Source organism: Haliotis cracherodii, unplaced genomic scaffold (genome assembly GCF_022045235.1).
Source record: "Haliotis cracherodii isolate W230 unplaced genomic scaffold, xgHalCrac1.p SCAF_13, whole genome shotgun sequence".
NCBI classification, from domain to species: Eukaryota; Metazoa; Mollusca; class Gastropoda; order Lepetellida; family Haliotidae; genus Haliotis; species Haliotis cracherodii.
The window spans coordinates 21611028-21626406 of NW_027266268.1; the positions used below are offsets into that span (position 1 = coordinate 21611028).

Genomic DNA, 15379 nt, shown 5'->3' on the forward strand with positions numbered 1-15379 from the left:
AAAATAACTCCAACATATGAAAAGTCACTAGCAAATAACAGATCTGAAATCCAATTATTTTTACCATTATCACCAAGTACCTTTAACACTTTGCAACACTGATGTGGGTATCTATCAGGCATCATTCTAAGTAATTGAATCAAATACTTAGTTACCCTTAATTGGCTGGCTACAAAAATATTATCACGGCCTGTTTCACCAAGGATTGCCTTGTTTAAGGCAAACTTACCAACACCTAGAAAATATTTGAAATATGAGCAGCGTAAAACTTAGCACCCCATATGTCAGGACCATGCAAAAGTATACGGATAATTTTGCCTTCAAAAATGGTTCACACAACTATTTTTCCTGAATAAATTACAAAAAGGCATTATGGTTTTCGACGCCTGAACAGCTAATTGCTTACATGCCATAGACCATGACAATCTGAAGGAGAACATAAGACCTACATATTTATAGTAAGTGACTACTCTTTTTGAAAGCCATTTACAAAATAGGAAAAAATGACAACATCATCAGCAAAGAGAAAGAGCATAATGTCCATTGTTTCTTGTGTTACAAATACCCCATGTTGGCAACTATTTTGCAGCTCTATAGCAAGTTCATTTATAAATAATATAAACAACAACGGACTTATAATCAACACACGACTATGTCGTACACTGCAGTCCGTAGTTCATTATTTACCTTTTTTACATGCGCTGACTGATACATTGATGTATTTTTAAGTACAGACATTTTACCATGACATCCTTTATTAATAGGTAAATACATCAATTGTTTCCTATTAACATAGTCAAAAGCTTTTTAAAACTCTATAAATACACACTAAAAGCGACCTCTGGTTTTGCACACATATTCAGAACAAAGAGCTTGTAAAACAAACAAATTATCAACAGAAGAGTTGTTTGGTCGGAACCCTGCTCGAGACTCAGACAGTAAATCATATACTTCCATCCATATTCTCAAACGTTTTTCTATGATTGACGTGAAGATTTTCCCCATAACATTTAGTAGTGAAATGCCTCTATAATTACTTGGTTCACCAACTGACCCAGATTTATATAATGAAATAATCATACACCCATGTCCAAAATCTTATTGAACAATATCTTCAAGTATGGTGCAAAGAGATCCGATGGTAGTTTAAAGAATACAGGGGGTATCCCATCCTCACCTGCAGACTTGCCCGTACTCAGATTATGACAGCGTCCTTGACCGCTCTTTCAGTGATCTCACCTCACAGGACTTCATCCGAAAAGGGTAAATCATTACAGTTATCACATGTATGAGAGAGCAGATACTCCCCCACAACACAATCAAACTCATTATTATCAGTTCCCTGTAAGGGATTAAGAAGATCTCTGAAGTAAATCAGCCAGTCACTTGGAGATATAACTTCTCAGTGGACGTCTCTGTATGGCCTTTTTCACTTTCTTCCAAAACTGTTTACAATCACTGTGTTTAGCAGCGGTGTTGATTTCTTCATTCATATGTAAGTCGTAGTTAGGTTTTTTCTTTTCCATCTTTGTCTGATATGTACTGCTTTAAGTTTGAATCACACTTACAACTTCCAAATTTATTCAAAATTCAGTATTGCTCGGACTTAAAATCTAATTACAAGCTATATGACCACCAAATCCACTTGGTCGCCCTTTTACGAACAGCAATTTGCATGAACAGTCAAACCTTTCAATCAGTGAGTTGGCGTTTTGACCGCTTCGACATGATCATACATGCCATATTCACTTTGAAGTTTTTAGGCAGTGATCAAAGCTATAGTTGGTAAAAGGTGTTACAGTCATTAACAGAAGTTGCAACAAGTGATCGATCCATGGTAACCACGCGGTAACAATGCCTACGTGAACAATAATAATATTTGACAATTCTTATTTCCCATAAACAATGTCAATGTCATGGTATTTGCATGGTATTAGGACTGGACATATGTACCCTTTTAACGAACCCCTGGTGTCATCACTGATTTTCAGTGGCCCATTCATATAATTTCAGACAGACAGACATGTTTATTCAGTAAAAGGCCAATGGCCCAAAATACAGACATGTGAGCATGACATTTACAGGGCACAGAATTTATCATTAATTATATTGTGAGCATAATATAAGAATTTACAAACTAGAAATAATGTTTGCTCATTATAATGACTAAGAATATTTATTACATGGGAATTACTGTAATGAGTAGGCATAGGAAGATTAACAAGGTATTTTTGTCTTAGGGCAGAATATAAATTACAATTAAAGAGTACATGAAATTCATCCTCAATGACATTAACTCCCTTACTACTACAGTAGTTACAGAATCTGAGTGAACGGTCTGTTTTAATATATTTGCCTGTTTCTAAAGCTATTTTAAAATTTGAACATCTGAATTTAGTAAAAACAATTCTTAAATGGGTAGGGAGTGGACATGACAAGTACCTTTCAACATTTAACATGGATTTCATATAATTTCCACAGCTATTGTGTTCTATTTCGCCAAGTGGAATCTGTTTCGGCAGAAAATATTGTCTAGTTATTCTCTTGCATTGACAGTTTATATATATTTCTGAGTAGTATTGACATGTAGGTGAAGTCTCCCGGGATTGATGACATTTTGGTAGAGTCAGTCATCGTTTACTGAACGACTTAAAAACAGTTTGACATCACCGATCGCTTGGCTTGCAAAACCATGCACAACAAAATGCATATTGGAAGAGAAAGATCTTGATGTTGGTTGATTATTTACACTTAGGTGAAATTTACCATTGTGAAGGTTGAATTTACTTGTTATATTCATCCACTAACAATACAAAAAATCTTAGAGCTAGTAATAGACGAAACTCTTTAACCGTCTGTGTCCTCATAAGAACAGTCTGTTTCAAAATGATCAAACCTGTTAGAACAAATACATTCATTATCTAAAATAGGAAATGATATACCCTCAAATCTTAAAGCAAATATCAGTACCCAAATATCAACGCAGAACTTAAAACTAATATGTACATAGCTGTATTATACAACAACACAAACTAATATGTACATGACTGCATAATACAATAATACAAACTAATATGTACATGGCTGTAGAACACAATAATACAAACTAATATGTACATGACTGTATAATACAATAATACAAACTAATATGTACATGACTGTATTATACAATAATACAAACTAATATGTACATGACAGTATAGCACAACAATACAAACTAATATGTACATGACTGTAGAACACAATAATACAAACTAATATGTACATGACTGTATAATACAATAATACAAACTAATATGCACATAACTGTATAACACAATAATAAAAACTAATATGTACATGACTGTATAACGCAATAATACAAACTAATATGTACATGACTGTATTATACAATAATACAAACTAATATGTACATGACTGTATAACACAATAATACAAACTAATATGTACATGACTGTATAATACAATAATACAAACTAATATGTACATAACTGTATAACACAATAATACAAACTAATATGTACATGACTGTATAACACAATAATACAAACTAATATGTACATAACTGTATAACAAAATAATAAAAACTAATATGTACATGACTGTACAATACAATAATACAAACTAATATGTACATGACTATCATACAATAATGTGTGTCTGCCACACTATGTCTAAAGACTCATTAGTTACAAGGGGGCACGGGTAGCCCAGTCGTCGAAGGCGCCGCGATTCGCTGTGCAGAGTTGCGTCCCTTGGGCACGCCAGAAACCTATGATTGTGGGTTCGAATCCCGGTTCGCCCCAATAATGTTTCTAGGTTTGTCAGCACCATACCCGTGCTCGTGGGTTTCACCGAAGTGGTAAATGTCTGAGACCTGCATCACTTCGGGCTTTCCTCCCACATTAAGCTGACACGCCGCGATATAACTGGAATAATGTTAAAAGCGGCGTTAAACCCAACTCACTCACTCATTAGTTACAAAAGACTAGATTCTGGCGACGTTAGTGATTTGAATTAAATATGTGTTAAAATTGCATGCTCAAGGATGTACTCCTTTGGGATTCGATGAACATGTCCATGTAATGTATTATGACTGAACTTCAAACAAATGTATGAATTGTCATTTTCGCATCGTTGTCTTCACAGAATTCTTAATTGTAGAACGTTAAGATCTAAGCACAAATCATGGATTTTCACGAAAAAATGCATAGTTCCATGTTTTCGCGGAATAGTCGACAGTGCATATCACCGTGCCAAGGAAATCAAACGACCTTCCCAGAGTCCGACAGTCCCAGATTCCCAGGTGTAATAACTAAACATGTGTTGCTAATTCTAATTCCAATGTAATACGTCCCTGTATTTGTGTTTAAGTACCCTTCTTAATCAGGATCTCTACCATTCAAGTTCAACGGACTCTAAGAAATATGTCAAAAGTAAACAAGTATAGCCTTGACAACTGTATTGATCCAGACATGTAGCTACCTCATTGTCACGATGATCAGTCACCCGTTCCGCTGCCAAAGCTAGAGTGAAGCTTAGCCTCGAATCGTAAAGAAAAGACGATTAAGAGCTAGTATGAACACACACATGAATACGAAAAACAATTGAATGCACAGAACGGTTGCATTAGGTTCAGTGACAAAAATAAAACAACCGATAGTTTAAGGATTTACAAACACAAAGCACGTCAATAAACTGATAACCCTTATCACAAGGTAATTCAACAATACTCATTTATGAACAATCAGATCACTCAATTGATCGGAGACCAATGCTACAACATAGATTAAATATTAACGTAAGCAATAAGCAGCTCAATGGATACATGCTAGCAGTAATAATGGCAACTGTCCAGTTCTAGTACACAGATGACCAGATCTAAATACACAGAGGATATTCAGAATCAAATTTATTCTCAGAAACCACGAAAGGTGGTACAGGAGCATACTACAATAATTAACAAGGGTTTGCCACTAACGTGGCTATATCTCCCGCCCCTGTTGCAGAATATATGACAAAATTAAATCTAAACAAACCCTAACCTTTTTTAACCAAGGTGGAACTTGTTGTCATGGAAATTGTAAAAACAGACGAGTTGGCCACTAAAGTGGCCAAGTCTCCTGCCCAGCAAATAAAGTGTATATTATGTCAACACTAGTGTCATTTGATCACACAAACACATACATTTGAAAATATTCAAATTTTGTAAGGAGTTTAATGCAGCAGGGGAGCATCTACTTGATATGAATGCAAAAGATCCCGAGGAAACAAAATAAAATGCTGCAAAACACAATTTCTATGAAGTTCAAGAAAAACATGAAACCTTCTCCACAGAAACATGATGGAAATACAAACTGACAAAACCAGTTACTACATTTACTACTGAATTCATTAGGGTTGGAGAAAGAAAAAACCCGTTACAAGTCATGTTGCCTGCACTCACTGCGAGGAAGTAGGCTGCCACGAGTGCCACACACATTTTATGTTGTGGCTTTGTAACAATATGGTCATACCATGCGATATGATAAAGTAAAAAACCAAAACAAGACAATATTATAAATGTGAATGTTAAAACTCTACAGCACAAAAGTCTTCATATCAACATGTTCTGAAAACTGTAAAAAGTTTCAAAGAGAAGTAAGCCATCTTATCGCACACTCATCTGTCATTATCAATGCAGAAGTAGGGATGATGGAATTGATAATGAAGTCATTAAACGAAAGTTATACTCAACCATTATTGAGGCACATACTGACAACTTGGTAGAAGGCATGCACAGTTTCCCCTGCTATGGAGATACCTTCAAATGATGACAAACACAAAATGTAGGCACACAAAAAAACTTTATTATGACTTAAACAGGTTAAATGGGTATCAAGTTGTATTTTTTGGCATTTAAAAGAAGAATTCATAAATTTCTAAAAGTTCAACTTGTTGCCATGGAAAAATAAAAAAATATAAATTTCCAAATTTTTTAAATATTAAAAGGCACCAGTTGAGCATGTACCTGACAGACCTGCAAAGTGTCATGAAAAAATATTGAACGGTTTCTGAGTTATGCTCCGGAAATTAAACGTGACGGACGGACGGAGCCCGTTTCTATATCCCCCGCCAACTTCGTTGGGCGGGGGATAATTATGTTTATGTACAAACAGTGGACAAAAAGGCAGTTAATAACAACAAGTGATTACCTAGTATTTTGAATACTGATTGACATTTTTACAATAAATCCTGATAAATTCTTTAGATCCTGTGGGTTCGTTGTTGATAAGAGTTTTACAAATTTTATAATATTTGGCCATTCAGTACAATGTGGAAATGTTTGCCTCTCTCTTGTAAAAAAATACATCTGAATTAGTATTGAAATTCATCAGCAATAGATGGAGAATTACATTATTTATAGGTTTATTTTCCTTTGGAATATTTTTCCATCGGCTAGTCTCATTAGGTAAATCATGATTACAGGTTCGAAATCGTAGTATTGGACATGATATTCGTTTTGGCAATAGAAGATATTTATCGAGAACCGGAGCGTCCTTTAACTGTTTATAATATAATCTTTTTAGAACTACAATTAGCGTCACTTCTCTAATTCAGAAAACATGATCTTTAAGTATTTGATCTCCTCCTGACACTAGCCACTTTGTTGTGCAAATTGACGGATAGCTAAATACATAAGATAATCCAATACTGTCTAATATATCGATAACACATCTAACCTAGGGATTTATTAATGCAATAGCCTTGTTCCTATTAAGTGACAAATATTGGTATAACAGCTGTGAAGGTTTATAAACACCAGTTTCTTAATTTGTGCCAGAAAGATATCATTCGTTTACAAATTATTATTCTTAATGGTAGCCTACCTAATTCGCCATATATCATATAAAGAGTAGTTGAATTTCTTAATCCTTTGATAAGTCTGAGGAATTTGAGGTGTGTAATAATATAATTATAATTTCTAAATTTTCAAAGCCCGAGATTTTTTAACCATAAGTTTATATTGGTAATACCATCGTATCAAAAGCTGATAATACACAGTCAAAAGGTAAATTAAATTTCTTGATATTTTTATCAGACAAAACCTTGCTTTCGAGGCACAGTCACTAAAGGACTTAGGACTTGATACTGGTCTTTTATTTCTGTGAAGTACAATTCCTAAATACGTTTAAGTGTCGACAATATCTAGGATTTTATCAGAATAGGGAAAATTAAGTTTCGAATTTTTCGATGTGCCACCACCGAAAATTACAAGTTATTTTATTTACATTTACATGTAATTTCCACTCTTCACACTATTCATTAAAAGAGTCTAATGCTTTCTGTAAACATTCTGTGGATTCATCAAATAATACAGCATCATCTGCATACAATAAAATTATAAATTTGATCCATACAAGTAAGTCTTTGTATTCATCATAGTTGAGATTAAATCTCCTCCACAACCAGATGAAAGCAAAAAGGTTTCCACGTCGTTTATGAAAATTGAGAATAATAGAGGGGATAAGTTTTCTCCCTGTCTAACACCTATATTACAAGGAAAGAAACCAGACATTTTATCATCACACTGTATCAAAGATTTAATATTTTTATACATATTTGGAACTAATTATAACGTAAGAAATTTACCTTTGATGCCAATAGTCTGCATTTTCCTACATAATCCCACCAGCCAAACAGTGTCAAAAGCTTTAGTAAAATCTATGAAAGCGCAGTATAATTTTTGTTTACTATTTCTTAATATTTGCATAAGCATATAAATTACAAATATATTGTCAGCAGTTGAGAAAGATTTTCTGAATCTTGCTTGAGCAGGTGTTAGAATATTATTTTTCTCTGAGAATTTAGTCAAACGGTTGTGTAAAATTCTGGTGAATAGTTTTCCAAAACAACTAAGGATAGTGATAGGCCTATACGAGTTAGGATCAAGTGGGTAACCTTTTTTCTTGTAAGTCGGTTTAATTATTCCGACTAACCCATAGATTCTGGAAGTATGTCCTTTTCATATATCAGGTTAAATAATTCAACTAACAAAGGGGTTAATAAACCAATACTATCAATAAAATAATCATTTTCTATAAAATCAATACCAGATGCTTTATTTCTCATTAGTTCTCTTACTGCTATCATAACTTCATCAGATGTGATATCTCCATTTAAAGTCATATTGAGTATCCATGGTACATTCCTCCATTTCCGTGTCTTCTGAAGTTGTCTCATTTAGCGATTTAAAAAACTCGTAAAATACTTCAATTTCAGGACAAATATTATCATCCTTTTTATCTCCATTTAACATTTTCCAAAACTCTTTTCGACAGTGTTTGTGTTTTTCTCTTAACATTTTACCTAAGTTATCTTTATATTGTTGTATATGTTTATCCATACATTTCTTATACGCCTTAGATTCATATTTTAACAGGCGTTTATTATAAATAGAATTAAATCTTTTCAAGCGTCGTTTTGCTTTCTAAAAACCTTTTCTAGCATTTATATATTCCTTTCCAAACCATGATTTGTTCATCTTATATTTCTTACCGACACCCTGCCTCCGGGCCTCGAATGCAGCACATGCAGCGTCTATCAGCACGAGCCCGGCTTCTTCAATAATGCCATTGATCAAATGTGGGTCAGCTAGGACTTGTCTAGCCACATGTGCTTTCCGAGTGAGAACGTTTACCTTTTCAGCTTTTACATTTTGTAGAAACCTGTCAGTTTTATCGACATTATAACGTTTTGGTCAAGGATGAGTATTGTTACTATATTTACTTAACACTGGATACTGTTTGTCCTTGGAGTACAGTAGTGGCTAAAGAAAAAGATACTGGACAGTGCACATCTTAATACAGGGGTGAGAAGTCTAAAATGGCTAAGTCAGTAAACAGAGGTAACACATGGGAGAGGCTATACCATAGTCAACTACACTAACATCATTACATGTTGTTTTACCTACATGTTTACATGTCCCAGTCTACCATTACAGATAAATAAGTTAGGATTTTTACATATCTCTATTATTTTATTACCTGAATTATTAACCCTTGCATTATCTTGATTAGCCCTGACCTGTGGTATATTAAGTTTATATAATAATTTATCAGGCTCAAGTTCATTACCCATATCATTTCTATCAATATCAAATTCTTTGAGTACTTAATATTGAATATGGTATAATCACAAAGCTGTTCAGTGCTTGCATTGAAGTCACCCATCAAGATAACATACTCACTTAAAGAGAGAAAATGACGTAAATTCTTTTCAATTTCATTAAATGTCTCACTTGTAAAGTAAACTGAATTTTCTGGAGGTAGATATACTGTTCCTAAAACCAAATCTTGTTTGGTGTCACATAGTGTCTTTGATATTTGTATCCACAGTACATATTCACAATCTTCTTCTATTATAACTGATATGTAATTTTCAAAATCACATCTTATTGCTACCCCAAGCCACCTGAACGGCTAATTGCTCCATTCCTATGCTGAAAGTACAGTTTATAACCTGGTAATTGTAGACCATTTAGAGAATCAGTTGTGGTTTCTTGAAATCATATGATATCCATGTTTTTAATCAAATCGGTCAATTCCTGATATTCTAACCGCTTTTTAAGGCCACATACATTTAATAAAAGTAGTCTTAGATGATTGTGGTTATTTGCATTACAAACATTATCATTGTCATCATCAGCATCATCATTATCACCATCACCATCATCAACAATTTCACTGTTATCATCTATACATTCATTAAAAACATCAACATTATCAGCATCGACAGTCATGCCATCATTTTCTTGTACACTTTCAGTATGAACATTGGCACCAGAAGAGTGGATTTCACTTAATTCACAAGCAATCCACGTAATTAGTAATCCACGCTGTTATAAACTGCTACGACCTCAGTTTAAACTAGAAAGTGTTTTTACTCGTAAAAACATATGTCTCCCCCCACTCCCCTAACCCCCATTCATTCGTTTACTTCACGTTAAACCCCATCTCTTCATTCCCACCCTCCATTACTAAATAACAGAGACAAAAATAGAACTCCTAGAAATTTCAAACAACTAATGGGCACCACTTCAGGACTTGGTTAATATGTTACAACTTCATGAAATAATATTGAACAGTTTTTGAGTTATGGTCAGGAAACAAAGCTAACCCCCATTCAGAGTCTATGTTCAAGTTATCTCCATGGAAACGAGAAAAAATAAAAATGTCAAAAATCTCTAAATAGCAAAAGGCACCACTTCAGTGATGGGTTAATGTGTATACAAAGTTTCGCGAAAAAATATTAAATGGTTTCTGAGTTATGGTCAGGAAACCAAGTTTACCCCCATTCAGAGCCTATGTTCAACTTATCTCCATGGAAACGAGAAAAAATAAAAATGTCAAAAATCTCTAAATAGCAAAAGGCACCACTTCAGTGCTGGGTTAATGTGTATACAAAGTTTCGCGAAAAAATATTAAACGGTTTCCGAGTTATGGTCAGGAAACCAAGCTTACCCCCATTCAGAGTCTATGTTCAAGTTATCTCCATGGAAACGAGAAAAAATAAAAATGTCAAAAATCTCTAAATAGCAAAAGGCACCACTTCAGTGATGGGTTAATGTGTATACAAAGTTTCGCGAAAAAATATTAAACGGTTTGCGAGTTATGGTCAGGAAACCAAGCTTACCCCCATCTAGAGTCTATGTTCAACTTATCTCCATGGAAACGAGAAAAAATAAAAATGTCAAAAATCTCTAAATAGCAAAAGGCACCACTTCAGTGATGGGTTAATGTGTATACAAAGTTTCGCGAAAAAATATTAAACGGTTTGCGAGTTATGGTCAGGAAACCAAGCTTACCCCCATCTAGAGTCTATGTTCAACTTATCTCCATGGAAACGAGAAAAAATAAAAATGTCAAAAATCTCTAAATAGCAAAAGTCACCACTTCAGTGCTAGGTTAATGTGTATACAAAATTTCGCGAAAAAATATTAAACGGTTTCTGAGTTATGGTCCGGAAACGGTGGGAACGCCGACGCCGACGCCGACGGGAACCGTGCCAAAAACAATATGTCTCCCACCATTCTGGGGGAGACATAATACTTCTAGGTGACATTGGAACACACAACCTGTTGCATTACAAGTTGGCTGTGAGCACAGATGGACAGCATCTCGGCTCTGTAAAATGAAGGCGCGGACCATGAAGGAGACCCGTGAAGATCCGGGGTAGAATCCCCTGATTGCTGTAAAAGGCAACTATGCTTGTCGTTAGAGGCGACTATCGGGATCGGTTTGGTCAGACTCCCTGACTTGGATGATGCATGTCATTGATACCAATTGCGTGGATCGATGCTCATTATATCAATCTCTGGATTGTCTGGTCCAGACTCGATTATTTACAGACCGCCGTCATAAAGCTAGAATATTGCTGAGTGTGGCTTTAAACAATAAACCAAACCAACCATGAAGGAGACATTGCCATTTGGGTAGTCTTTCACCCTAAGCAGCTTGCCAGGGTTTGGGAACTCGGGTTATGAAATGCATGTTCCTGGACATGTATACAATTCATATAAGACCAACTTGTGCACATTTATCAATCACCTAAATATCACATGCCCATGTTGATGGGCCTATTATGAGCACACGTAGCCCTGATCAATAAAAATAAATATATTTTCCTTTCTTTGAACAGAAATATACCAAATCACACGTATATGCAATACATAGAATGGAATCAAATGTTCTGCATAAAATACATTTCTCCGTTTATAAACCATTAGTCCTGATGTAAGTCCTGATAGAGTGTCTTCCTAAAATTTCTTGTGGCCACATTCGTTAACCCTTCGTGCAATTCCACTCCCTAAATGTGCGTTTAGGCGAGGGTCACTATTTTTAACCAACTTGTGTGAATACTGAGAGCAGAATAGTATTATTCAGATTACAGAGGTATCATAATGTATGTATGCGTTCATTCACGAATCGTTCACAAAACATTGGTCTTAAATCCGCAGTATGTGCTTCAAATGGGACGTCAAATGGTCATAGTATCACAAATAATTACTTTGCTGACGTGTGACTATCCCGCAACCATTTTTCGAAAAATAAAAAAGTAAACGCCAGAGAAAAATCAATCTCAGTCATCTTCCGCGACATGATATAGTAAAACGTTATTATATCGTTGACTCTGTCCAGGGAACTGTTACCAATACAAATATAAGCCATGACATAGGTATGACATCAATGGTTTCGCTGCTCCAGACTTGATCACTGACAGACCACCACCATACAGCTGGATTATTATAGTTGACTGCCGGGTTACAAAACAAACAAACAAAAAGCCACTGTGGTATCGATTTTTGAAATGACTTGTCAATTTTGCATCATTATCTTCTGGTTCAGGAGACGAGCTCGGTCTGTCTTCAGTGCTTCAACTGTATATGCGTGAAGTAATCGGGAGCAAATGGATACAAATACCATATTTGTAGCTGCTCTCATTCTACACTTTTCTTTAAGTGTGGCATCAAAGGGACAATTTGATGGAATACAGGACATGATTTTGTCCGGGTCTGTGTTCCAGATATTTCGAAGAACAACGTTACAGCAGTGTCGCCGACTGTGTGGCTATTCATCCAGATGTCTCTCGGTCAACTGGTCGTCGTTGGCCAAGGAATGTCAGCTGAATTCAAAGACCGGGAACAGGGAAAGTTTGCAAGTATCTCACAATAACATCTACCTACAAGTCCAACAGATGACACAGCAGGTAAGAAGGCGGGATTTGTTTGGAAAAAATAGTTCCAGAAAATCCTTGTAAAATATAATTTTACTCAGGATTTACAAACGACAATTTCACTGGCCAGGCTGGAAGGAATCACAGACTGACTTAATGGTGTTACGTCCCTTTCGGTAGTGTTGTAAGGCACGGCCGGAGACACAACACGAACATTGTATTTTACTTTGAATCGAATATTGTTCAGCTATATTATCAACATATGACATATGATATTATGGTATGTCATGGTAGTCTTCATGTTGAAATAATACTATATTTACTGAATTTGCAGTGAAGGCCCAAATGTGCAATAGAAAGATACAAGTACATTTAGGCTGATATCGAGTGATAATGTAAGTCACCCACCTTGCAATTACATAAATATATCTAGAACCCTGCTACTTATATGCAAGTGCATGTGGTTTTATCGCATGCAGTTTCTTTTGGTGCCTAGTATATATTAGGTTCCACAACAGAACATTGGCACATTGATGTATGCGTGACTTCTGTTTTTTTTGTTTTGGTATAGCTGCCACTAGGAACAACAAGAGTCATCATAAGTTGACGAACCCCCACAAATTCGAAAGAACAAATCGTTTGACTGTTACTCTAAGTCCAACATGATGAGAGAATTCGTATTCAATCTATCTTTTCTGTTTATGGAATTGGGGATCGGATCTTTGTATTTCTATATCAGGTACACACCACTATGAACAGAGTCAAAATCAAACTTGTTCCCATGGAAAGAGGATTTAAAAAAAAAATCCTAAATAGCAAAAAACACCACTTCAGCCCTTGAGTAACAAGTACCAAGTTTGAAAAGATTTTAGCTCTTCTCCAGAAACGTCACCTACCTCCATTTCAGCTAAGTCTAACTTGTTTCGATGGAAAGATGGAAAAATCAAATTTTGAAAAATATCCTAAATTGCAAGAGGCACTACTTCAGCACTTGGTGCATACATGTACCAGGTTTGGAAGAAACGTCTTTCACAGTTTTCAAGTTGTGCTACGGAAACAACACCTACCCAACCCTTTTGAGACTAAATCCATTTTTTTATGGAAATCAGGAAAAATAATAATACCAAATATCTCCAAATAGCAAAAGACACCACTTCTAGGTCTGTTTGACATATCTGCCAAGTTTTGTTAAAATAGATTAAACGTTTTCTTTAGTTGTGCTGCGAAAATAAATCCACCCCATCTTTAGAGACTAAGTCAAGATTGTTTCCAAAGAAATCGAGTAAAACAAAAATGAAAAAAAAAATGCTTACAAAATGCTGTTGATGGTGATTATATGTGGACAAATAATATACAAGAACCCGTCAAGATTGATAAACAGAAGAGCAAATGAACGTCTAAAATATTCTTTCTGGGGTCGTCCCGTATGCACATCGGCTCATGTTTCATGTCAACTCGGTTTTGGATCCATCCGCCATGGTGTCGTCAGGTCAGACCCTCATTACACTGCCATCACCACACTTCCGTATGGGCATTTATTCTTCTTTTTTTAACAATTTCGCCTTGATACACCTGTTTAGACTCGATCTAGTTTCGTCAGGCCAGAACACCATTACACTGCCGTCACCACTCTTCCAGGGGTTGTTGGTTGGTTGGTTGCTTTGTTGTTCAACGCCGCACTCAGCAATATTCCAGCTGCAACTCGAAAATTTATACTTGCTTTCAGCAATATCTCATTTGTGCAACCTGCCAAGAATCGATCTCGTTTCGCGAGGCCAGACATCTCGCTGTGCCCAGGCCGATTATATGTTGCACATTCATTTATTTTCTTTTTGAGTTCTGCTCATGACCGCCTGTTATTATTTGAGAAACCAGCGGGTTACTCACGCAATTACACACGCAGTCAACACGGCCACCAACTACTCGACCCTGCTCGAGGTCGGGACGCTCCCAGTATGCAACACGTTCAGCGTCCGTGTTCTCGACCTCAGTTTTGTTTGTTTGTGTGTGTTTATTGCCGCATTCAGCAATATTCCAGCTATATGGCGGCGGTCTGAAAATAATCGGGTCTGGACCAGACAATCCAGTGATTGACATCATGAGCATCGCTCTTCGTAATTGGGATCGATGACATGTATCAACCAAGTCAGCGACTCTGACCAACCGATCCCTTTAGTCGGCTCTTACCACAAGCAATGTCGTCATTTACGGCAAGCATGGGTTCCTGAAGACCAATTCTACCCCGGTTCTTCCCGGGTCTCTGGATCCCAGTAAGCAGGCGTAGCCGATCGCACGCATCGCCGTGCCGGGGAAGAATATATAGGTACAAGTTAAATCTGATAAATCAACCCCGTAACCGCATCCATAGGGGTTTCTAATAATGAAAAATAGATGTGGCTTCAGATAAAGGAAGTGAATAATTGCCTCCGTTATAAGTCCCATTTCAAAATAGTCCCCCCCCCCCATCCCGAACAAAAGAGTTTGAATTACCAGAAATATTGTGATATACTGTGATCACGGATACTTAAAGCTGTTGGAATATCGCCGTTGTAAAGTTTCGTTATGAAAACAATACGTATATTCATACCTGTATTCCTCGACTATCTGACGCGCCGCATTGCCGTTGTTTACAGTGCCTGAAACATATCGTTTTACAGTGCCTGAA

The 15379-nt window shown here is 36.1% G+C and overlaps 1 protein-coding gene across 1 annotated transcript in view; it reads left to right on the forward strand.

Moving 5' to 3' along the window:
* The first annotated feature begins 12447 nt into the window (after positions 1-12447).
* Positions 12448-15379, forward strand: part of LOC139458526 (hepatitis A virus cellular receptor 1-like) — a 37954-nt gene continuing 35022 nt past the window's right edge. Inside the window, exon 1 of the mRNA XM_071239961.1 lies at positions 12448-12747. Coding sequence (XP_071096062.1) covers positions 12448-12747 — 300 coding nt within the window. The remainder of the gene's footprint in view (positions 12748-15379) is intronic.